This window comes from Aptenodytes patagonicus, chromosome 7 (genome assembly GCF_965638725.1).
Source record: "Aptenodytes patagonicus chromosome 7, bAptPat1.pri.cur, whole genome shotgun sequence".
Classification (NCBI taxonomy): Eukaryota; Metazoa; Chordata; class Aves; order Sphenisciformes; family Spheniscidae; genus Aptenodytes; species Aptenodytes patagonicus.
Window position 1 is genome coordinate 2805102 of NC_134955.1, and position 25187 is coordinate 2830288.

General features: G+C 38.6%; 1 protein-coding gene across 4 annotated transcripts in view; it reads left to right on the forward strand.

Annotated features, from left to right (window-relative positions):
* The first annotated feature begins 3887 nt into the window (after window positions 1-3887).
* Window positions 3888-25187, forward strand: part of LOC143163088 (uncharacterized) — a 35716-nt gene continuing 14416 nt past the window's right edge. For 2 of the 4 annotated variants that reach the window (XM_076343759.1, XM_076343757.1), the window contains exons 1-17: window positions 3888-3951; window positions 7841-7898; window positions 8533-8676; window positions 9821-9967; window positions 10893-11015; window positions 11691-11858; window positions 12234-12419; window positions 13915-14037; window positions 14233-14346; window positions 16014-16335; window positions 16686-16795; window positions 17187-17304; window positions 18035-18126; window positions 19077-19227; window positions 23008-23117; window positions 23983-24106; window positions 24949-25082. In XM_076343759.1, coding sequence (XP_076199874.1) covers window positions 7854-7898; window positions 8533-8676; window positions 9821-9967; window positions 10893-11015; window positions 11691-11858; window positions 12234-12419; window positions 13915-14037; window positions 14233-14346; window positions 16014-16335; window positions 16686-16795; window positions 17187-17304; window positions 18035-18126; window positions 19077-19227; window positions 23008-23117; window positions 23983-24106; window positions 24949-25082 — 2211 coding nt within the window. In that variant the 5' untranslated portion in view covers window positions 3888-3951; window positions 7841-7853. The remainder of the gene's footprint in view (window positions 3952-7840; window positions 7899-8532; window positions 8677-9820; window positions 9968-10892; window positions 11016-11690; window positions 11859-12233; window positions 12420-13914; window positions 14038-14232; window positions 14347-16013; window positions 16336-16685; window positions 16796-17186; window positions 17305-18034; window positions 18127-19076; window positions 19228-23007; window positions 23118-23982; window positions 24107-24948; window positions 25083-25187) is intronic. The other 2 variants (XM_076343760.1, XM_076343761.1) reach the window with 2 other exon arrangements.

The window sequence follows — 25187 nt, forward strand, 5'->3', positions numbered from 1 at the left end:
GAAGAGAACAGCTAATTTGGCCGTGGGATCCCCAAAAGAAGTAGCTTGTCATTTCCACTCCCATCTTTCCAAGCATAATTTATACATTGGGATAAAATAAAGACCTGCAGATGATATTATCTTTATGTGTTTATATGCTGCATTGATTATTACAGTATGACAACTTATAGCATAGGAAAAACTGTTCTGGAGCCTAGAAAAGTGAAAGCTTAAAAATGCTTTTGGTTTCTTTCACTTAAGTGGAATGAATAAAAAAAAGTTTGGAGCAAAGTTTCAGAAAAGAAAGTTTTCTGAAATGAGAAACTAATTCTGAAGAGTCAATTAAGATGATGATATAGGTGTAAACGTGAAGCAACAGGGACCTAAATACAGAGTGTTCCCCCAGGCAACACTGATACGAACATCCCCATGTACGAGCGCTGAAAATTCTGTAATTAGAATCATAGAATCATTAAGGTTGGAAAAGACCTCTAAGATCATCGAGTCCAACCGTCGACCCAACACCACCGTGCCCACTAAACCATGTCCCTAAGCGCCTCATCTACACGTCTTTTAAATACCTCCAGGGATGGGGACTCCACCACTTCCCTGGGCAGCCTGTTCCAATGTTTCACCACTCTTTCAGTAAAGACATTTTTCCTCACGTCCAATCTAAACCTCCCCTGGCGCAACTTGAGGCCGTTTCCTCTCGTCCTATCGCTTGTTACTTGGGAGAAGAGACCGACCCCCACCTCGCTACAACCTCCTTTCAGGTGGTTGTAGAGAGCGATGAGGTCTCCCCTCAGCCTCCTTTTCTCCAGGCTAAACAACCCCAGTTCCCTCAGCCGCTCCTCATCAGACTTGTGCTCCAGACCCCTCACCAGCCTCGTTGCCCTTCTCTGGACACGCTCCAGCACCTCGACGTCCTTCTTGTAGTGAGGGGCCCAAAACTGAACACAGTATTCGAGGTGCGGCCTCACCAGTGCCGAGTACAGGGGCACGATCACTTCCCTCCTCCTGCTGGCCACACTATTTCTGATACAGGCCAGGATGCCATTGGCCTTCTTGGCCACCTGGGCACACTGCCGGCTCATGTTCAGCCGGCTGTCGACCAGCAATAATTCTTGCTTCCTGCAGAGACTACACGGCAGGCTCTGCTCCGAGACCTCTCTTTCTTTAAATGCAAGCTGCCTATATTGACGTCTTTTTGTATATACCTTCTGCTTCTGCTGCCCTTGGTTTTACCTCAAAGCCCCAGATGTTTGTTTAGCTATGGATGAGGATGGCCGTGCTATAACAACGGCTGTTAGCAGAATTTCATTATTGCGGATACAGTGCAGAAAAATCTCTGCTCAGAAATGAAGGAGGAGGAAAAATTACCTGAATATAGATGGACTTAATGTTTTGGGCTATTGCATCTGAACCCGCCCTCCTGCACATGAAAATGTCTGCAGATGATTCAATGTTGGTTCTATTTAAGTGCTTAGGAGCCTTGCATTGACTTAGATGCTCCCGGGATTCAGATCCCAGCACTGTTCTGAGTCTGGCTGAGTTACTCATGGCACGCTACTGCTCTTCAGGAATAGTAACTTCACCGTTCCTCACTGCACAGGGTTGGTTTGATGCTTGATTCAATTTAAAACAGCCACTTACAGCACTTTGGTGGCACATTCGTTCCCTCCTTTCTGACACCTATTCAGACATGCCACTTTGGGGCAGGTTTGGAGAAAGACAAACAAGGCTATGGAGATACTGCAGGATGGGGCTAAAATCATGAAGGTTACAGGTTCAGTAGCTGGAGGCTGTGGTCAGATGCACTCTGGCGTTTGTTTTGGAGACCGCTGCAAACCTAAATTGACTGAAGCAAGAAATAGTGCAAACATGACTGTCTGCCTTGTGCTCTGCTGGATGCATAACGAGGACTAATTGGTGAGTGTAGTAATGAGAATACTGGCTTAAAAGTTTCCGTTGCTTTTTAAAGATCCAAGTTTCCTTTGGGTTTCATTAAAATGCACAATATTTTTGAATCACTAGCTAGCCCAACAGTGTTTTGAGGGTGCGACACGGTGCTTTTTTCCCCATTTGTACGATTCCCGAAGCAGCCTTTATTCTCATGAGCGCTCTGCGCCGCATTCGAGCCCCCCGTGCTGTAGTTCATTTCACGCTCATACTCCTGTTTCCAGAGGTGCTAATGTCGTCCAGAGAACTTCAGGTACCCATCAGCAGCAGCTCTCATATGACTAAATGGTCAAGGCATGGATGAGAACACGCACAACGCAGTATAATCGTTTAGCTTGCACCCAAAACGAATGAAAAGAGAGCCCGCAGTGTTGCACAAGGAAAACATCAAAGTGATTAAAATGAAAACCGCATCTTGAAATCTAATCACTTTTAAAGCCTGATGGGTTTCTTCCTTCCTGTTCCCAGTCATTTTAATGTTGTAGTCTCCTGTAAATTAAGGCTTATTCTCTGTTCCATGTACTATGGATGAACTGATGCTTGTCTGGGAAATGCTGGGGCTGTAGCTGGGACGCACAAGAAACCAGACAGCGCCAGACACTGCTAGAAAGCTGCAGGCTGCACACAGGAGAAGTGACCATCTGAACTATTACAGAAGGCAAAATACAAAAGCTGCTGCTGTCAGACACAACGTACAGCTTGCTTTTGTACTTAGGAGTATGTTCTACCCCATAGAAAGCTGGAGGTGGTTTTCTTTTTTCCACTTGGAAAAAGGACTTTCAATCCATTCCTCTCCCTGAAAGCAAGATCAATAGAACTATTGTTATGAAAATTCCCTTCCCTAACTATATAGGAACCAGTCTTTATAGTATGGAAGTGTTTTAACTTTGTTAATATATATATATATCAGTTCACATTAACTTTGTTAATATATTAGTTCACATTGTACACTGTAATGTAATGAGATAGCGGAATTTTACTGGAGACTTTGGTATTGTTCATGCTTAAGTATAACAAACTAAAGGACAGCCCAGCCCTGGAAAGAAGGACTTTGCTTCTTGGAAGCTTAAAGCTGTCCGTGAAGGATAAAAGATACCCCTGAACAACCAAGAGAATGCCAGCATCGGGTTGTACGTGAACATTTGAAGGGTGTAAGGGCCCCGTGTAAAACCACATTCGGGGTGCCCCAGTTTGGCCGGGACACCTCACGCACATCAACTCTTTACTCTTGGATTTCTCTGCGTTGCGTCCCAGCCTCTCTCCTTGGTCGGCACGGGCCAGTTGCGAATTTTTGTGATGCTATGTGCACCTATACCCTTACTGACCTTGAAGACCTCCGCTGAATGAAATTCCTTCTCTCTACAGGAAATTTATCAGGCGGCTTCACTTTTTCCTAACGTTTAACTTCATCTTCCTTGCTGAAATTTAGGTCCGTTACGATCACAGTCACATACATGCAAAGGACATTCTGGTCCTTTTTGCAGGGTCACCTTCCTCCCCCGTAGGAATTCTTCATCAGGCTGGGAAAGTACCACCAGCTCATTCAGCCTTTCCTCGATCATTCTGTTCTCTTCCACTGAATAATTACCTTCATCTCGTTTTTTTATTGTCTTGGGGGATCATTTTTTTTTCCCTCGGGTAACGTTGTTTTCTGGTTTTATTTGCTTGCCGAGATGACATTTTGAACACTTTGCGGCCCATCGTACTTTAAAACACCCCTAGGCTTTTGCTGGGAGGAGTACGACATCTTCCTCATCACCTCCGAGGGGCAGGTGCTGTTGCCGCCCCGGGAGGGACCGGGGGGGGGGGACCGGGGGGGACCGGAGGGATGCGAGCGCCGCCAACCGGGCTGCGGGCGGACCGCGGTCCTCCGCGCCGCCGGGGGGCGCTGGCGCCGCCGGGTGACGTCTCCCGCCGGGGCGTGGCGGATGCGGCGGGGGCCGCGCTGAGGGGGAGGAGGAGGCGGCGGTGGTGGTGACCGGCCGCGCTTCGCAGGGTCCGGCCGCCCCGCAGGTGAGTGGGGCCGCAGGGGTTCGCTCCGCTCTGCTTTATTTCCCTCCCGCCGCCGGCAGGCTCTGCTGGGCCTCGGCGAAGGGCGCCGCGTCTGTCCGGGCCCGTCCCCGCCTTCCGGGGGTGGGGGTGGGGGGGCGGCCGGAGCCCCTTGGGCCGCTGGCAGAGCAGGCCGTGCCCGGGGAGGTGGGGGGGGGAGGGAGGCCCCCGGCTAGCCCGGTCTCTGCCGGGTGGGGGAGGGGGGTGTCCCCTGCCTTGTGCCTGCGTCTGAACCGGACTAAAAGGCGCTCCCCGCCGTGGGGCTCGCTGCGGTTAAGGCATTCACCACGGGGAGCCCCGCCGAAAACGGGGCGGGGCGGGGGGTGGTGGTGGTGTCGTCGGTGTCGTGCACCTCCAGTCACAGGTTGGTGGTAGCACTGCACTGCAGAAGCGCCAGGCAGAAGGAACTGCACCCGGCTGCTCTGATGGAAATAGCTAATTCTCCGCGCCGCACACGCACCTGCGCTTCACGGGAGGCTCTGCCCCGCTACTTTCTTTCTCCAGCGGTGCGCTGTTATAAAACAGTACTTCCCTTGCATGTTATTTTTAAGAGGAAAAAGTGGTCAGTGTTTTTAAGAAATAGTGTTTATAATAGACACAAGTAATAGCTATATAAATGTAGTGTTATATTAACTTTACAGAGTGCTTGTGGTTTGATTAACACGCCTTCGGTGTCCGTGCTTCTTTTTCTGTATGTCATATGTTTGTGCAATTTTTATCCAAGAGCTTTTAAGTCCTAGGTGGCACAGACCATTTGAAAACAAGTGTAGCTTATTCAGCAAAAGAACCAAAATCTTGGCAAGCCATCAAACAAGGGTAAAAGCAAAAATGTGCAGATACAAGAAGAAAATAATTATATTAAAATTATTTTCTTTCAGTGTGCCTGTTTAAAGCACAAAATTGTTCTAGGAAATGGATTTAAAATAATAAAACACCCAAGTTTTTACACACTTCTGCTGTTGTCTGCTTTTCAGCTGTAGTCTTGTGGAAGAGAGGAGAAAGGGGGCTACCGTTACCTTCCGTGGTAGTACGAGGAGCGGAGTTCTGCCTCAGCGTTTTCTCCCATCGTCTGTATTTCTGCAAGAGAAGGGAGAAGGGTCCTACCTTAATAGTTTCATAGTGAGAACTCAGATGAGTGCTCTTTGAAGCCATTTTTTATATCAGAACGATTTTGGAGTAGATGGGAAAGTTAGACAAACACGAGTGGTTCTGTGGGAGTCAGTTGACTGTTTCTCAGCCTGGGTAGTCATCCAAATAGGTACTTGTAACAATGTTCGATATTTTACCATGCAGATTGCTCACCCTCAAGCTGTGGGATTTCTGTCACCGCTTCAGCATGAGCTGCTGCTGAAATCTGTCCTGTCCGCTGCTGTGTGCTCCCGAGTGCCCCTTGTGCTGGGCCCTGTGATATCTGACTCAAGGGGAGTAAGTAGGCTGGAAACTACCGAGATGAATAACGCATGCTTAGTTTTTTTAGCTGGATTTGGCTGCAGCTAGTGCTGGGACAACAGAATGGACGAGTATGAAGGCAAAGCTGCCGATGGGACTTTTTATTTTTTTTGGTAACATCCTGTTGTGATAAGAGCCAAAACCTCAGTTGTACTTTGAGCATCAGAAGGAGCTTGTTTCGTGAAATTAAGTGAGCCTCTGTTGTATCTTGTGGAGTTTGTGAAGGGTTCGAGTATCCTGCCTGTTGTTCTTCAGTGAAGAAGAGATTAATGGAAATGAGTGCGTAGTGGATGACAAAGAATGGTTATCAACACAGTAGAATATGCGAGATGAAGAGCAGGATGAGGTCCTGGCAGTGAGGAAGCAATGTGAAACCTTGAAAGTGAGGGTGAGCGGTTTGAACTTACAGGGGACAGATAAATAAAAAAAATTAGAAAAAAATTCAGAGAGGGTAGCCGCAGATAATCTGGACTCCCTGCTTCTCTTATGCTTGACGCCTGATAGTGCTATGTCCAGGAGATAGGCCGCCAAAGGAAGGAAAATGGTGATAGAAAACTAAATTGAATTTTGTTTACATGTACTGCAAGGAGAAGGGATCGAGTTGAGCGATCCAGCGTTCGGATTGCAGCTTCGTCAGTGCTTTAACTTGCTGTCTGTACCCCAGAAGAAAAGCAAAAACCAGTATTGGTTGACTTCATGCTGGGCAAGGAAAGTTTGTTCAGTTTTGTTTCCCAGCTTGATTTGGAAAACTTGTCAATATTTAGTGTCCCTGATGTAAATAAAAATACATCAGAAAGTAGCAGTTAAGGTATTGGGGTAGGAATGCTGGCACATGAAGTGGGCAAAAGTGATTGCATCAGTCAGAGCTGGAAATGAGCTAAAATATTCATGAATTAAATACAAATGCACCACCACGTTACATGTAGTGAGTCATTTTGTCCTCTTTGTACCTGGGTAACCCTTTTATGTATCTGGAAATGAGCTTTTCACTGAGAACAGATTTGATGTTATGGCTCTGGAGTAGTAAGTAAAAACCTCCTCTCATAACAAGTTCTGTAATTCCCATGGCTCGTTTGTTGATTTTAATGTTGGGAAAGATTCTTAGCAGAATCCGGTTTGGCCTTGTAGATAATGTAGGCCATAGATTGCAGTCCGTGATTCCTGGTTTTAGCTTTGAAACGATAAATGGCTTTAAAAGCAGCCTCTGCTATCATTCTGCATGCTTTTTAAGATAAGCTATGTGCTAATGTTTATTATAAACTGCTTTCCAAATTCCGTACTTTAAGATAAGCTATGTGCTAATGTTTATTATAAACTGCTTTCCAGAGTCAGGCCTGATCTGTGTATGCATATTTCAAAAGTCTGTAATACAGGTTAGAAAGGACACATGATTTTCCTCTGGATGTTGCTAGTTGAGAGTGAAAATTACTGAACATGTACAGCGGTACAGCTTCTCTTTTCACTTCACCCTGCTATTGGGAATATTATCCAGAGGCCGAACAAGGTATGTTAGTCTGCTCTTAAGGTTATATCTCCAAGACACGAGTTGGAATTTACTGCATGGGCTCTTTTATGTACTTAGCCCATTTTTTTTGCTCAACCAGGTTTGTCACTGTTATTCAGTAAAGGTCTTAACCTTTGAGCTGCCTTGTACCTACTCGGTCTTTAGGATTTTGCTTTTTAAAAACTTGTTATGGCCTATGCTTGTGTTAATTAGGAAGCTATGGCTTTCCGTGATCAGATACTGCAATTATGTATATGTCTGGTACTTTGGTGCCACTTAGAAATTTGTGGTACTTGATTGTGAGCAAAAGAAGCAAGGAACACTTGCTGTTCCTGGGGTTTCAGATCCAGGCATTTTATATGCTGATCAGTGACCTCAAGGGTTGCAATACTCGTTGTATTTTTCAGATATGCAGCAGTCACGCAGCAATTAATGCAGTTTGGTGTTCTTTAATGTTTTTAGTCTTTTTGTATGATTTTATAGAAATATGCGTTGATATAATCCCTGTTATAGTCTACTGGCAGGCAGTGTTTAAGGTCAGGTTAAATATTAGCAAACTATATGTGGCTTGTATCTTCTATTTATATGTGGAAGAAGCAACTCTGCTGAATAATACTTCATGGAATTTGCTTTTTAAAGACTTCTTTGGATTATTTTTGATAGCATTGACATTTTACTGACTAGCAGCTTTTAGAAAAGGCATATTATGCATATTTTGTACATAATTTCATTATTTCTCAACAACTAGTAATGTGGCGGAGATCAGAGGTGCTGTCAGAATTGAACAAAATAGTTTCAGGCGTTTTACAGTGAAATATGTAGAGAGAAGTACGAGTTAGTTACAGTTATCTGAGAGTCACTGATAATTACCGTGGTATTATTTCATTTATTTTTTCATAGCCATCGTGAAACTATGTGGAAATGGGGTAGTGGAGATGATTCTCCTTCCAAAACAGCAGTAAGTATTGAATTACTATTAAATAATATTTTCTTAAGAATTTCTGACTTAGAGAATCTTTAATTGATGGTATACTAATCGTATGTATTTGCTCTTTCGTAAATAATTTGCTTAACTAGTTTTACCATGACTCAGTTTCAGGACTCTAAAAGTCAGGTTGGGTTCTTGCTTCCTGTTTGCTTGGTATTTAATCTCTCGTGCGTAATACAGCTGCTCTATTCCTCTTCACTATGCTTATCTTGCTTTAAGAAAACATCTGTAGGAATTACATGAGCTTTATCCCAAGTGTATTTTTTGTGTATAGTATGTTCAATATCAATATTTTGTTGCCACTAGGTTCAGTAACATTACTACTGGTTGTTACGATGCAAATCCAGTAAATGAGGAAATACAGTTTTAGATACCTAGATGCTTTGATGGTTTTGCTGTATCTCAAACAAATATTCCTAAACCAGTTTCTAAGATTTATCTGGTATAGGTACACATGGTATATGTAAGTTTTAGTATTGCACTCTAAGAAGATTTGCTGAATGTGTTTAAAAAAACCCCAAACAAACACCAACTGATGACTTTTTTGCAGAAGCAGTATTGTCTGCACCATTTTGTTTGTTCAAAGTATACTTAATGTCTGCAGGCTGCAGGCTCACAAGATGCAAGAAGCATGTCGGTGACAGATTTGACTGAACAGCTGACAAGTACTGAACAGCTGGTAACGCAGCTAAAGGAGCTTGTCAGAGAGAAGGATGCGGAGCTTCGAAATAAAGATCTTCAGTTAAAGGTACCGTGCGTGTATTCGTGTCAAAAAGACTGGTTTAAAAAACCCCTTCAGTCCTGTTTATCATGAGCTGTTTTCGTAGCTACAGGCTTATATTCAGTTACAGCAACTCTAGGGACACAGGAAGCGTTGGTCACAATTAGCTGTTACGGTTTCTGGATGTTACTGCTTTTTGCCAGTGTATTTTCTGTTCCAAAACTGTAACTGGGTTTGGCAATTACACAGGCAACATGTGTTCCTTGCATGAGCGGGTGCACTTAATAATTGCAAGGGACAGACTGACTTCCCGAGAGCTAGAGGTGCACGGTCATGTTAGGCTAAATATGGGGAAAACCACCATCCATATCATTACTGGACACTTAGTGAGATGCCAGCTTACCTCAGACTGAATTTCTGTAGATAATTTTTTATTTCTCCTTCCACTATATATGTCTTTTTGTTGTATAATGATCTTACTATTAATGCTGCTATTTATGCTCTGCTTTTGACTGGCATTAAGAAGGACAGAACTAGAAAGAATTTGTATCTAATACCCTGAAGACTTTTGAGGGTTTGTTATTCTTTACTCTGTTTTTTTAAACAGTCCTAAGGTTGGTCTGTTCCTGCACGTCGTGGTTTGACTCTGGTCAGCCACTAAGCACCACACAGCTGCTCGCTCACCCTCCCCACTGCAAGAGACTATTTTTATACTTTTTAAAAAATGTCTTCTGTGGATGCTAACAGCAAGGTGTTAAAATATTGAATTTTCTAAAACTCATTGTAAATTAACTCATCTCTTTAAACAAAATGAAATATGCTTTTATAGTATTATGAAGGTGTCTTTCTTTTTGCATCAAAAAAAAAAATATTAACTGTTCTTGTTAAAAAATCAAGCCCTGAATTTGTATTGCTATCAAAAAATAGGAAAATTTCTAACATTATAATGCCCTGGATTCTATACAATAATAATAACCATGTGCAGAAAGTTTAAATAATGAAAGGAAGGTTGTTTCATATATGCAGGCCTGTTGCACGTGACATTATAATGTCTCTTCAGGGAAAGATTTTAGATTTCTCTCTCTCTCTTTTTTTTCTTCTTAATGGAAGAATTGAAGGATGCGGTTGTTCATGTAGCTCATTTAGTCCTTCGTGACTTTGATGTTTGTAGGAGGAGAAGGAATCTGCTGATGCCAAACTTTCCAAGTTGAAGCTGCAAAACAAAGCCAAGGTTGCATCATTAACCTCACAGTTGGAAGAACTGAAGAAACAGTTATCAGTATCAGGAGGCTTAGAGGCAAAAGCAGAACAAAAAAAGGTAAGTGTCCTTACATTTTAAAGCAGACATAATTTCTGTAAGGCTGTAGACAGTTTTGCGTGCTGGAGTCAAATGTGGAACCGAAGTTCAAATTTTGAGCTGAGTCAGATTAGGATCAGGGTAGACTGTGTGGGTGCTGTCAGTCCATCTGTGTATTTCTATTTCATTCTTCTTTTATCTTTCTATAGAAATTTAGAAAATTGTACATTCCTTTCAGATTGTTTTAGTAAAAAAAATTCTTACTGATCTTCATCTTATTACCAGCTCAAACTTTTAACACACGTGAATCAGGAAGATAAGTTTTTGAGAAGAAATGGAAGCAAAACCTAACTTGTTACTTCAGTGTCCAAGATAAAAATGGAAATACAAAAATGTCCTTGGTAGCAAAATGTAAATTAAGCGTAGGAATGTCTCATTTAAGTGACCAGAGTTTTACTGTTAACGAAGATTCTCAGATCTGTTTGTAGTAGCGCAGTTGTGTGAGTAGACTTGTATTTCTTCAAAGTAGCGTATTTTGACTTCATACAGCTTCTAAAATAACTTCAGTGAGGCTTTAATATTTCTAGGACATTTGCTTTTTAAAGGTATGCTGAAAGGGAACAGAAACAGATCAGTTTGTTGAAGTCCCTAGGTGTCCTCAAAGACACGCGGTAGCTAATTATTTATGCTTCTGAGCTATTTTGCTAATAAAACGTATTCTTAGCAATTGCACTTGATTTCTTTCATAATGGCAAATAATTTCTATAACCCGGTAGTTATACCTACTGAAACTCTGATTGGAAACATTGTGCTTAGGAACAGTTCAATTTACACTTGCAAACCGTGAGTAAAGTCCACTTTTTCTCACCAGTATTGTCTGAATAGGTAGAGGTACAGAAGTGAGGTGTTACCTATTTACAGAACGCAAAACTCCCTGTTTTTGCAGGCATCAAAAGATGGTGATCAGGAAAATGCTGCGGCAAATCGTGGGAAAATATTGGTACTGAGAAGGAGAATTGAAGAACTAGAATCCCAGATCACACAAAAAAATGAAGAGTTACAAAAAAAGGTGGTGTGTTATATGATGCCGAGTGTGCGGCTTTTCACACTTGTGGTATAGGATTATGTTTAAATATATTTATTTAACTATATTTATATATTTAACTATAAGTTACATTACTAAACAGGTATTCTGAGAGTTTTCTGTTGAGTAGACAGAGGAGTTTATATGCTACAACGTGCCCGAGCAAATGCAGCGAGAATTCTGTCACTGTGTCTTCAGTGAGCAGTGAATCCTCAAGCATTCTTGTGTAGTCGTTTGAAAATGAATGGAATAGAATACACAAATATCAACTTTGTGCGTTAACGTTGTATTTAAATCTTGTATTTTGAACAAAAATGCTGTTTTGCTTCAATTTTTCTTGTTGCAAAAATAAGTCGTAACAGGAAGAAATGTAGGCAAGGGATGATTTCATGTTATGGTTTGTAGCTGTTCTGTGCAGTGATGTGTTTTGTGGACGTGACTGTTGACTGTGGCAAGTGGCAGGAATGTGAGTGCTGCAGAATTTCAGAGAGAAAGGCTCAGTAATTAAAGATTACACTTAAAATTCAACCAGGTTATAAATTTGATTGTAATTTTTTCAGTACCCTAAACCAGGCAATAAGGAAATAATGCAAACCGTTCTTCTGTGCTGTACATGGTGGAAGTATAGATTATAAGCAGTGCTGTCTTCTTCATTTTCAGAGTGTTGAACTGGAGGCTCAGCGCTGTCGTGGGGCTGAAATGGATGCCATGCTGGCAGAGAAAGAAAAGAGGCTAGCTGAAAGAGATGCTTATATCATCGATTTACAGATAGCGTGTGGATCAAGTGGTGTTGCCAATGATATACCCTTGCCCAATGAAGAATTGAAGGTATATTAGCAGCTCAAATATAAAATCTCCATAGAGTTTTCAAGGAATCAACGAATTCTGATGCGTTATACGGTGGATCCTTCTCTGAAGCACAAATCCTCTGCAGTTATTCATGTGAATAAAAATTCTTTACTGATTATTTTCATTTATATTAGTAGATCTATATTTCTTTACTACTTTTGTCAGTACCATTTATACATGTTAGTATCGACTTCAGAATCTGCTGACAAATTTCATTCAAATTAAAACCAAACCTGAATTTTGAGTTTAATGTTGCTTTATCTGAGGGAAGGGCTAGGAGGTGGCTTTATGATGATGGCTTTATTTTTTTTCTGGGTCCATTCTTTTAATTGTCTTTTGATTTGCATTCTAAAGAATCAGCTGGCCGTTAAAGAGTCATCACTACAAAGCATGCAGATTCTAGTTCAGAACCTTACCAAGAAGGTTGGAGACAGTGAAGAAAAATGTAGCTTGTTCCAGGAACAGATTGAGAGTCTTAAAAATATTCAGAGCAAAGAAAGAGAGCGTTTCCAAGGAAAAGAAGCTACATATATGGAAAATGTAAGTAAACACGCTGTAAAAATATTTACATTCTTTGGTGGAAGAAGTGGCATCTTGGCTGTAGTGTTTCTATCTCAATAGTTAAGAAATGCCATTTTTAATTTGGGATGAATCTTGAGTAAAGATCTATATGGTGATCAGATGAAATTAGAATAGTGGAGCGCTAGATGGTTTGTGCTGGTGATAATTGAAGTTGAAAGTTTTATGCAGGAAAGGAGTTCAAGGATGCGGCTGGTGTTTGGGCACGGAGGAACTAGTGTGTAACAGAGTGAAATGAGTTGGGCAGAATTCTAGTTGAAGAACCTCCAAACATCTCTTTCTCATAGCACTACATTTGAAGGTGCAGAAATGCACACATGCAGTGGCCAGTAGTGTTTTTGGATTATTGTAATCATTCTTGGCACAAATGGCTATTTGGCAGATTACTTTCACTTGTGCTGTGAGCTATCTGGCACACTTTTTACCATGAGAGCATAGAAAAAAATTGTGTTTTCCTCCTGACTGAAAAACAGCTGAAGAAGTTTGGTATACTTAATGGGAAACTTTTCTAGAAGTTAGCAGCTGATTAACAGGCCAAGACAAGCAACAACAAGCTGTTAAACAATACTTAAAAAAAAAAACAAAACAACCTAGGGAGCATGTTATCCAATCCTTGATGTTACCAGGCTCTTCCAACTCCCTTGCAAGCTAAATCTCAGATTTTAATGTGATGTGCCTGATCTCTCAGCGTTTGAGTTCTACCATGTATGAGACTATTAATCTTAGTATTTCCCACATCATTTGATGTCTGAGTTTATTTTATCTGTAACAAAAATGCTACTTTTGATGCTGAACATGACCACACCTGTTCAGTAGCACACACGGAATTAGTTTTGATACAGGAAAGAAAGAAAAAGGCAAACAGTTGAGACTGTAAAAGCCATTTAGGTGAGCACAGTGTTGTTACTCAGATACAAATCTGGGTAGGACTTTATGTGAATTTATTCAAAATAACTTCTGGAATCTCGCTAATGATATCTCCAGTTCTTGTAAAAATTGTAAGATAGCTAACAAAGACACGTCGGAGGTAGAATACAAGTTTTTGAGGAGGAGGCAGCTAGGTTTCAAAGCTGCCGTTTGGGCTTAATTGGTAGAAACTTTCTAGAAATGAACATGATCATTGCAATCTTTTAGAAATTAGAAGTCTCAGAACAGTGGCATCCAAAAAAGAAAGGTGAAGATCTGTGATCTTAAACAAAATTGAATGGTACCATGCTTCTCACTTAAAATTTGTTATTGTGGAATTGAGACAAATTTTATCTAAGTTGGAGGTTTATCCGCATGCACCACTGACGTCAGTAATCACTGACGGATTAGTATATTTACTGTTAAGCAGAAGCAAAATTCAGACTTAAGATAGAATACATTATCTTGCTGTACCTTTAGTTAGACAATTCAGTGTACTTCTACTATGCCTTTGTGACTGGTTTCATATTTACTTTCTATGTGTTTTTAGGTACGTGTGTTTCAAAATATTATCCAGGAAAAGGAAAAGGAACTGGAAGCACAGAGAGAAAAGCATGAGCAGGAGCTCTTTAAATTAGCTGCTAAATCTGATGCCAGCGCTGACCTAGAACAGGTACGTTGCTTTGGAAACTCAACAGCTTGCTTTGATTTAGTTGGACATGGGAATTCGGAATCATGTAATTACTAACCTCTGCAGCACAGTTCAGATGTCTGATTGGGAAAATAAAGATAATTCTTTTTTTGTTCTCTTCTGAAAGTTTTAACTCCTTTATTGATGGCTTGATTTTTTTGTTTTTCCTTTTGCTAGCTACTAAAGGCCTTGAAACAGAAGCTCCATGAAAAGGAAGAAGTCATGCTGGGAAGGACACAGGTGATAGATGTCTTGCAAAAAGAACTGGATGCCAAGGACCAGCAATTGAAAGTAAGAAACAGCCTACATGCGCAACTAAACTCATCAGGTCAATTACAAGTTCAAAAAGCTGTTTGGATGTGCGCAGAAGATAATTCTGCATAACACATTTAGGCAGTTCTCTGGAAGGCTTTGACGTGCTAATAATGCAACCATAGTTGTGCAAACAAATACTAATTCCAGTTAGGAAATTAACTTAAAGGAGAGGTAAAGTCCACAGAATATAAAACTGTCAACTCTTGCCTGTAGTTTGTCTTGATTCATTTTGGGAACTTGCCACGTAGGGAAGACTTTTTGCTGTCAAAAGATTTCAGCTTCTCTAGTTAGAGACTGGAATGAGCCCCGAAACTGAGGGGGCGTGCTTTTTTCCCCCCAAAGAGAGTGTTTTGCTAGTAGTGTGCCTTTCCTTTTGCTGTATTTCTACTGATTGCAAAAGCAATACGTAATCAAGGTTCTTTGTGTTTAAGCACCTAGCATGAACTCTGCTTATAATAAGCCTTTGAGTGCTGCTGCTTCAGTGTAGAAAACAGTGCACAAAAAGGACGTTGCAGTCCCTCAGATAGGCTTCTGGGACACTGCTGAAACAGACACATTATAGCCTGTCTGGGGTGCCAGGTCCAGCATTTTAGCTATACCGTTTCCAACAAATTTTCCACTTACCAAGAGGGCTGCCAGAATCAAAATCTTACTAGAAATAGTTTCAGCTATGTACCCAGGTAGATGTCCTGCTCAGGTAGTTAAGATCCATGGTAGTTTAAGCCTGTTTCATTTGTCCTTCCCATTTGTTATGCTTCTGCCTTGTGCAGGGTTGTTTTTTCTTTTGTTTGGGTTAGATGCATCTTCCTACACTGATGCTCTGCAAGAACAGATGGTACCTAGTGCTAGCACGTTGAGGGGACAGAAATGCACACCTTGAGGGTAGGGGGAAGGTTTGACTGTGACAACATGAACTTAAAGCACTTTAAACTGTAATGGAATCTCAGCTTTAGTATTAAAATAGCAGGAAGCCTTGCTTTATTTCCATAAGCAATGTTCCTTCTGCTGTTTTGCACAGCTTCTTTCCTTGGACAGTTTGTATTCCTAGGTCTATGTGTTATGAAAGTAGTTTTTTGAACAGCAGGTCTAATGTGAGTGGACTGCTCTGTTAGTGATCTGTAATCTTTTCTACCTCTTTTATGTATTAAAATAACTAATGTAAAGGCACTAAAAGTAGAATAAGCACTAACAGAAAACCAGATAGCAACAAAATACTGTAAAGAAGAACTAGATCAGTTTGCCAACTTTAATTTTAATGGATGTAGGTGACAGCGCCTGGGCAGCATTGTAGTGAGCATTCTTAATCTTTGGGATCACTGTTGAAGAGATCTGCTTCTGGTTTTTTTTTTTAATATTTCATAGAATCAAACATTCTTTTTTTATTCCATTTTCACCTATGGGAGAAGTTGCATGTAGTTTGCAGTCTAATAGTGATGCCATTTTGCTGAAATCCCCACTTCTGTCTTGGAAAGTTAGAGCTGAGTAGCTTTTTGTAGTAGAGCCAGGTTACCAACAGTAATTGTTTATTATAAGTTACAGAATTCTGATTGTAATGTGGAGAAGTATGTAGGAATACAGATATGATATTTGACAGTGGTACTGAAAATACTTTGCATTAAAATACAAAGTTTTTTTTTTTACAGGAGATTAATGAAAACCTGAAACGTCTTCTGTCTGAAAAAGAAAACCTCCAGTCTAAACTGGATGCTGAGAAACATGTAATGAGAGCCCAGTTAAGAGACATGATGGAGAAACACGAGCTTGAAATGACAAAAGTTAGGGAGAAATATAATGCTGAACTGCATGAAATTCAAGAGAAACATGAAACTGAGCTGCAAGAGAAAGATCAGGCCCTGTTTCAGCTTAAGAAACAAGTGGCAGAATTAAGTGGTAGTGGACAGACTAACTCAAAAGAAGTTAGAGATCCGGAGTCTATAACCAAAGAGAAGATGAAAGATTTAGAAGGTATCCTGTTTAAACAGTTGTTACATATGAACGGTTCCTTTGCCCCATACTGTTACATATTGTATGCCAATTTCCTACCTCTTGCAAGTAGAATTACGTTAAATTTGGTGGAAGAGTTATTGCCACACTAATTTAAAAGTATCTGTGCTCAAATACTATAATAATGAGGTTTATAGGAATACCAGGATAATCACGTGAGTTGTAAATTTCTCACTACATTTCTTATGTTTTTCTTTAAATGCAGTTGGCTTCTCTAAGAGTATAACTTCCAATTGCTAAAGGAATTAAACACAGATCTTGTATTAATAATATTTCTAGGGTTTTAAATAATTTTTTGTCTCGTTTCTTAGTACAAGTGAAATTGAAAATGGAAGAGGCCAGCAAATCTGAAGCAAAGTTTCTGAAAATGAAGGCTTGGTCTAAATCAAGAATCAAACAACTGGAGGATGAACTAAAAAATGTATGTGTAACATTATGTTTAATATTCCATGCCTGTCTTAAAATCTACTGTGCTAGGAGATTTGACTGAAAAAAGTAAAATATGGGGTAAATAGAATATTAAAAGAAGTTACTCCAAAGTATCTTTATATATGAATTAATGTATAAAAATTGAATGGATGTAAAATGTTGATACAGGATGAAGTTTCAACAAAAAATAGTACAAACTGGGGTTACCAGCATTCAGGAGTAAATTTGTTAGAGATTAGCTAGTTTATTGCGTTTTCAAATATTAGAAAAACAGCTATTCTGAATATTACTAAAAAATCAGAAAAAAAAGTTGCATTGACTTCACGGTGTTTCTGGTGTTTTGGTGCATTTGAAAAACTCATACCTATTTTTTTTTCTTTTAGTTTTCATCAAAGAATAATGATGTATCTGCCTTAAACAATCGTGTCTCAGAATTAGAAATTGAAAATGAAGAATTACAGTCAAAACTGCAATCGTTATATGAAATCAGAACTCAAAATGGTAAAAAAAAAAATCTATTTTTCTTTTGCGGATGATTCAAAGTAAAGAGACAAAGATAAATGAACTTTCTCATTTTTGAAGCGTATCTTTGTTTTTAAACAGATTCTGAAATAACTTCATGCAACTTTGAACAATAGCGTGCAGTACTTAAGTCAGAGTTACAGCTCAGCTGTTTCTTCCCTAAATCTACCTGTGCATAATACTTGCTGCATTTTGGCTTAGGCAGGGTATGTGTAAACTTTCCCAGGAAGTGGAGGAGGCACCTTCTTAGGAGGAAAAATGAGTCCAAACATACTTGGAAAATTTATCAGAGTCTATACAATAAACTTTTGAGAGCAGTGAATTTCAAGTAAATTAAGAATTATCTCGTTTTTTTCTTCTGTAAGGATTTGAGGGAGAATTTTTGCTTAAAATCTCAGATAGTTTAGAGTTCGGAGAGATTTTTCTGTTTCACCTTGCGTTATTTCCTCTGACATCCTTTCTGCAAATGAAAAAAGGTAGAATTTTCAGTTCATCAGTCTAAATTGTTAGCAGGTTAGATTTAAAGCACTCATCAATATTTAATAATCAAGTCAATTTCACGGGTAGGTGGACAACACAGCCCAACAGAGGTCTTCTAACTGAAAGGAATTATCATCTGAATTTTCATTTTGAATCTTTCTTTTAAATTTTTACTGATCTTCCTATTACTATTTTGTCCTAATGAGCCAAATTTATTATGTTTTTATAGAAGAATTGCTGACTAAGCTGGAAGTCTATGAAGAGCAGCAAAGGAAATTGCAAGCTGATCTTGACCAAGTTACAAAAAGGGCAGCTTCACAGGTTAGCTTTGAAATTTATTTATATGAGTTACTGATTAACTCAAATGGTGCTAATTAGACTTTGAAAAGCGCGTTAGCTGGATTTTGGAGCTGAAAATTAATTTAGTGATATATGGAATTGTCAGCGTCAGTAGCTGTTCAGTTGGATAACAAGCTGACAGGTTTTGAATTACTTAAAAAGATTGCTTTCTACTTACTTTTCCACAGACCTTAAATTATATTTTTCCAAGCAGTTTACTATTTATTTAGTTACACTTAACATGAGTCATCAAAGTGTGGCTGTTATGTTGTATACAATGCGAATAGCTTTCAGAAGGAAGTAATAGCTGTAACCTTGTCAAATGTACAGGTCCGGATAACAAAGAAAATTCTGCTAAAGGGCTTCAGATGGATTAACAGTATACCTTAATCGTGGCAACTTTGTACAGCCCTAGCAGCGGAGCCAGTTTGAAACAGTTAATTATATTTTGCTAATAAAGAATTATTTTTTCCAAATTTTGTGGAGAAGGTGGGGTTTTTTGGTAAAATCTTGAAATAGTTTTTATTTTGATGGGAAGGCAGAAACAGTTTTATTCTGTTCACGGGAAAAAAGGTTCATAGAGATTTGTTATCCCACATAAAGACAGTTGAATATTATTTTACTTTGAAACATTGCTAAGATGAAAACGTGCAACAAAAGTATTTTGGTTAAAAAAGCCATTTTTCGTTTAAAAATATTTCAGATTAAAAGTGCAACTGGCAGTAGCATTTTTGATATTTTACGAAGTGGTGAGGCTTGATTTTACATAATCTACAATAGCAATTATCATCACTTTCATAGATTTTTATTTATGCAAAATGGTGAATTGTAATGGGTTGCTTTCTCTGTGAATGGTTTGCCAACTTAAAATGTTATTTACATTTGCAGTGGGATTTGGTAAATATATTTTCATGTGCAATTTCTCTTGTTAGGCCAGTGAATCAGGTAGTGTGGATGAATTGCAGAGTCAGCTCTTGGAATGGCAAGAAAATGTACCAGAGTCAGAGGAGTCCCATGATCAAGTCAGAGAAGAGAAATCTGCTATGGCCTTGAGAATGGCTCAGATTGAGGAGGAGAGAGAAGGTGAATTGTTTTATTTACGATAAAATTCTCATATTTATACATGATATATATATACGTGTGTGTGTTTGATAGCACACCACCGTGACTCACTTCTGTAGTCATAAGATTAGTATAGCTAGTGAAATTGCTTAAATTTGCAATTTCTACTTTTTCCTATTTCTGTGAATCTGTTTTTCATACATTCATCTTTTTTGTATCATTTTTATGAGTAGATGTGCTTGTTCCATTTGCCATCTGAGTTGCTGCTCTGTAAGACTGCTTGAATTTACTTCAACAGCTTATTGTCTGCGTATGAATGATCAATGATAAAAAGTTCACCATTGAAATATTAAAGCTGCCTGCCTAGAACAAGCAGTGAAGGTGTGGGGAACTGTAGTGTTGGTTAGAATTTGATGAATGAAGGTGGTGCTTTGGTAAAATGTACCTGAGACAGAGTTTCTCTTTAAATATAAGTGATGAGAAACCTTTCTTAGAATAGTTAGTAATCTGTTAGTAAGCGTCACTTGTATAGGTCATCTGAATAACATTAACTGGCAATAGTTTGGAGCTAGTTAAAAATATTAAATTACCTACAGAAAATAATATTTCAAGTAATCTCAGGTTTTATAGTTTCCTAAATTATTAATAAAACATGATGAGAAAGTGAGGCAGCTTCTATTAAAACTTACAAAAGTCTGGTTAAATTTCGGATAGTTTTTACTGCTTTTTTCCATGCCATCTAGTGCTGTATTATAATTTTTGTCCTGTTACTTAACTGTGTGGGGATTAATGGCAAATTTTAATGTGCACAACCTACTGTCATAATTAACCCAGTTAGTTAATTTGAGCCTTCTGTTTTTTAACTGCGATTGAATTATTTTTCATTTACATGATCAATTTGGAAGTTCAGTATGTAAGCATAGAAATGTTTTAAGGATCACATCTCTTCTTTTTGAGCGATTTACGCATGTAATGCGTTGGAATTGAAAGAGAATAATATTCCCTTCATTAAAGCTACCTGTTGTCTCATCTGTGGTAACTACAGATCCACATGCAATATTAATAACAGCTGTAAAATTTCATCTGCGTCAGTCCGTGTTTAATTTTGCATTTTTTTTTCCCCTTGGGATAAGCATGACCTTTCTGTTTCTCTTTTCCTGCCGTTACACCTGATGAGCACTCAGCGTCCCTTCCCCCTCCACTCCTACCCTACACTGCGATTTGGTCAGCCAGCGAGAACATAGTTTCCCATCAGTTTTGTGCATGCAGGTTCCTGCAGCAATGGCAACTTGTAATGTACTGTTGCTGATTTCTTCTGTTGTTGCGTCTTTTGAGGAAATCGCCAACAGTACCTTATAAGATTTGCCATTGATGGTATGTGGTTTTTAGCAATACATGTAACAAATGCTGGTTTTAACTTAATTTTTTTTTTTTCCGGCCTTGCAATACCTGTATCTTCATTTATATTAACCGAATCATCTTTCTTCATTTTTCTTTGTAGTAACAGCTGACTCCATATTTATGTTGTAACCTTATCTAGAGAAAAATTTCTTGGCTTGCTGCAAGTGGTTGTGACTAAGTAAGAATCAAATTAATTTAAATATTTTTAGTAGTACTTGAAATTCAGGAGTATTTAAAAAAAACAACAATTACATTCCATCCCATAAATTGCAGAACTTTGCATTCGTTAATATTAGCTACCAATATTTTAAGCAATATATAAACTCAGTACTCATTCCATCATAGTCTATGACAATTTGCCATTGTCTCTTTTGGGTTGAATGTGTGGGGAGCTGCAAAAGCGTAGAGGATGACAGTATTGATTATATTTATAGACTGGGGCTTGTTTCCTCTGCAAACCACTAAAGATTGTTATATTTAGTGTGAATAGTGACACAAGGAAATATAGGCATGTCATTAGTTAATTTAAATGCAGTGTGTATCGGAAGAAAGGTTTTCTGGGAAGTTTTTCAGCTTTTACGTTAGATATAACTGCGAATGAAAAGCTCCATAAGCTGCTGTAATACACGAGAAAATGCATTTACTTCCTAATTGTTGTTAAAGCGATGCTGAATTTAACTGAAAGTGTTTTAACACTTGCCTAAGTGTTCTAAATCGTTCTAAAGCTCTGATTTCTGTACTTTTATTTTTCATGTGACAATGGTAATTTCATTCTTTTTTTCGTTATCCAATACTTAGGAGCCTAAATATTTTGGGTTCCTAAAGGACAGTGTGTTATTCATTCTGATTATACTTAAAACCAGATTACCTCAAGTTGAACTTCCAAGAAATTGATTTTTTTTTTAAAATTTTTTTTTTCCCCCTCCAAAGAAGGGGTTAAGTTCTTATCTGGAATAATGCTTGCTCCTTGAATCGTGACTTCAATGACAGTTCTTGTAAACAGAGGTTTAAGGCATGTGACCAAAATTTGGCATTTATTTTTACGGCTTTGAAGAAGTATGTATAATGATAAAAAAAAAAAAAAAAAAAAATTGTAGAATCTATACTTGAAAATAAACAAAGGTGTGTAAAATGAATGCTGATAAAGTGGCAGTGCCAGAAGCCAAAGTGTAATTAAAACCAGAAGTACAATCCAATTTAGCAGTCCTACTATAAAAGGGTCATTAATTTTTTTTCTTTAACTTTTTTCCTCTAATCTGTTCTGACAACATGTTAAGTATGTAATTTTGAACTCTTACAGGAAGAACTTAAATCTAGTAGGTGTTACACAATTGTGTGTTAATGAAATTTGTGGTACAAGTAATCCTTGGACAACTCAGATGAAAGCTGAGTATTCCCAGTAGGGCTGAATCTCCTAATACTTTCTGGTGTTTACCTCACAGATGCATCGACATAAGTTCTCTGAATTTTGCATACTGTGAGGACAGCTGTGGAGTGATGTGGTTCAATTGAAAGCTACATTTGTAATTATCTAATTAATCTAATTTTCAGTTAAAGTATGGAGCCACCTTTACTTTCATTTCTTTTCACTGGCTGCTCTGTTTTGTCTGCTTTGCATGAAACATCTATTTCCTAATCTGTTACCCCAAACATGTTTTGTCATACCACAAAACAGATGGGAATGTACTTTAAATGAAAAATAATTTCTAACCATGAACAGGATGCATACCTAAGCTTTCATATTCTGAATTTATTCGGTGTGTTTTATTTACAAGTGATTCTGTATTTGTTTTAAAAAGAATGGTATTATTAATTTATGATAAGATGGTTTGATGCCAGTTTGCAGTGTAACACATGCTTGTGACTTCCTCAAATTATCTGGCTTTGTAGCTCATACTAAAATTAAAGTTGAAGGGGACACATGTCATTTCCCTAAAAATGAATGTGATTGTTCAGATTATAAAAACCACAGCTGTTTAGCTGATGCCTTTGTCATACCAATTAGGCATATTTTAACCTGGTAAATTGAAATGAGATGTAATTTGGCATTTTAATTGGTTGGCTTTTTTTTTAGTATCAGCATAACCTCACCCTTTCTAGTCGCCTGTATAAAGTCTTCATTTAGAGCTGATGAAGAAGTAAAGTTAGACTTCAGTTTGCTTCTTCTTAGTGAGATATGCAGACTTTATTCTTATGTTCTACATAGTAATGTTGGAGGGAAATCACAAGGTGAACGTAATGGATTGCTGCTTTAATCTTGTTCCTGTCAGTCATTCATAGAGACTTTAGCCTGTCCCTGGTCTCTTGTCATGTAGTAGTGTCTGATAGAAATGTAATTGCTTTCCTGTGGCACAAAACTGATTGAGGATGACTGGTTCTTTCCTGGCTGCTCTGATCCAGCCATAGTCTCAGGGCAACAGGAGCTGGAGGAGGAACTGACCACAGTTCAAGGAATGGGCAGGCTGCAGCAGGCAAGAAGAAAAAGCAATCAGACCAGCAGGAAGGTTCAGGTGGGTTAAAAGAGAGGAGAGTTTATTTCTACCTGTATGTTAATAAAAATACGGAAAGTACTATTATTTATATGGTGCTTTTCACTTAAAAACATTACGGGCTTAAGAACTTAGATTAGTTACGTAACTGAAAACTTTGGTAAATTTAATGATCGTGTATGTAGCCAGCAGATGAGAAATTCCGATGGCATCACACCTCTCTATTCCTTGAGTAATGAGTCTACTTAATTTTACACTGAAAGATAATGAGCTTCCCTTCGGAGTAATTCACATGCTTGAAGCTATGTGCATGCTTAATATGTTAAGGCCGTTTTTGGTTTAGATACAGTCTTTACAAACCTCTTTGTTGGTGGGCTTTACTGAATAATTAGTAAGTAGTGTCAGTTCATTCAGGTGTACTTCTAGGTAGTCGGTGCTGTAACTTGCACGAAAAAATGATAATCTTTTGTAAGAAGAATTAGGATGTCATTGTCACATTAACATACCATTGGAAGAATATTTTATTTTTAGTTAACTCCGATACTTTACCCTGGGATGCAGAGAACCCTATTAACTGTAGAAATCAGCGGACCAGTCAAACATAGGTATCCATTGGCCTTTCAGATGCCTGAGGGTATCTTCAAAGGCCTGGCAGATACCATACAAAACCTGTGGGAGACTCTGCTTTTCTGGAAATAATGGTTGGAAGCTGGGCAGGTTACTCTAGTGTCCGCAGCGATCCCATATACTTACATTTAGGCACCTGAATCACTTGCTGAGTTTTAGGACTTTTAATTGAAACTACGCTTTTAATAACAGAACGTGTATTTTACCCTTGCTTCCTTTCTTCTTTAAATTAAACTTCATTCTCATGTTTTGTGTATAGGAAGAATACAACTTTGATAGAAAACAATGCTTTCAAGAACTGAACGTCACCTTGGATAGCACTGATTCAGCTGAAGGAGAAAATATGGGAGGTTGGTGGCCAGAGTACACTTCACCTAATGCAGGTGTGATAGCGACTAGACAGTTTATTAAAGCATGCACAGCATCTGTATTTTGTGTCTATTTTTGTTTTCAAATTCAACTAACAACCCATTTGTGGTGTATTCTAATCTTTGTTGAATTTTTTTGGCTTGTGTTTTCTTCCTTTTCATTTTAAAGCATGTGCGTGCTAGATGAACTGCCTAGTTTTGGTTCAGAAGTAGAATATAAATATGACTAAACACTGGAATTGGTTGAGCCTTAGTGCCTGTGAAATATCCTATGTGGCAAGATCATGTGTTTTTTAAGTTACGAGTCTTGTTCCTGTGAACGTGTTTCCAATCTATATAACAGTTACGTTGCAAAACAGAATTGCATTCCATCGCTGTATGCAATTTTAATTTAAAAATCAAATTCTTATTTTTTTTAATGCAGATGTGTTTATATCGGTGGTAAAGGCTGCAAATATATCTTACTGTTAAAGTGGAATAGGCTCACTTGCAAATTTTGATACAGACCAGTTTACTTTGTTTATTAATAATTGCTTAAGATCTGATCCTGCAAGTAACTTGTGATTAAAGCAACATGAGCCATGCTGTTGATTGAGTCACAGTACTGTTTAGAATATTTCTGCCAGGTTCTCTGGGTTCTTGAGCTATGCAACTTTACTTTGGTTTTTCAACAGTTAAGAGTACTTTTGCCATCTAATTTTTGGAAACGCAGGGCCTCAAGCATTTCCACTGGTAATGGTTGAGATCTGATTGTGCCCAACACTGGTGAGAATCGTGAATAAAAAGCTGAAACCATTTCTAGACTTCAGGAATTTTAGTAGACCTTTCTTGAAATAATTTTTCTTCTTTGACTTAAGTAGGTTTACGGAGTGTGGTTGAAGAGTTGGAATTGGAAAGAAATCAACTGCAGGAACAAATTCTTTTTCTAGAAGAGCGTTGTCAGGATTTGGAAGATAGATTGCAGCTTCAAGGTAGAATGGAGGCTCTTCAGGTGAGCTTTTGTAGTTGTGTAAAACCTGATGATATAAGAGAATCATTTTATTCTCTGTTTATATTCTTACAATCATAGCCTACAGTAAGACAGAACTGTCAATTT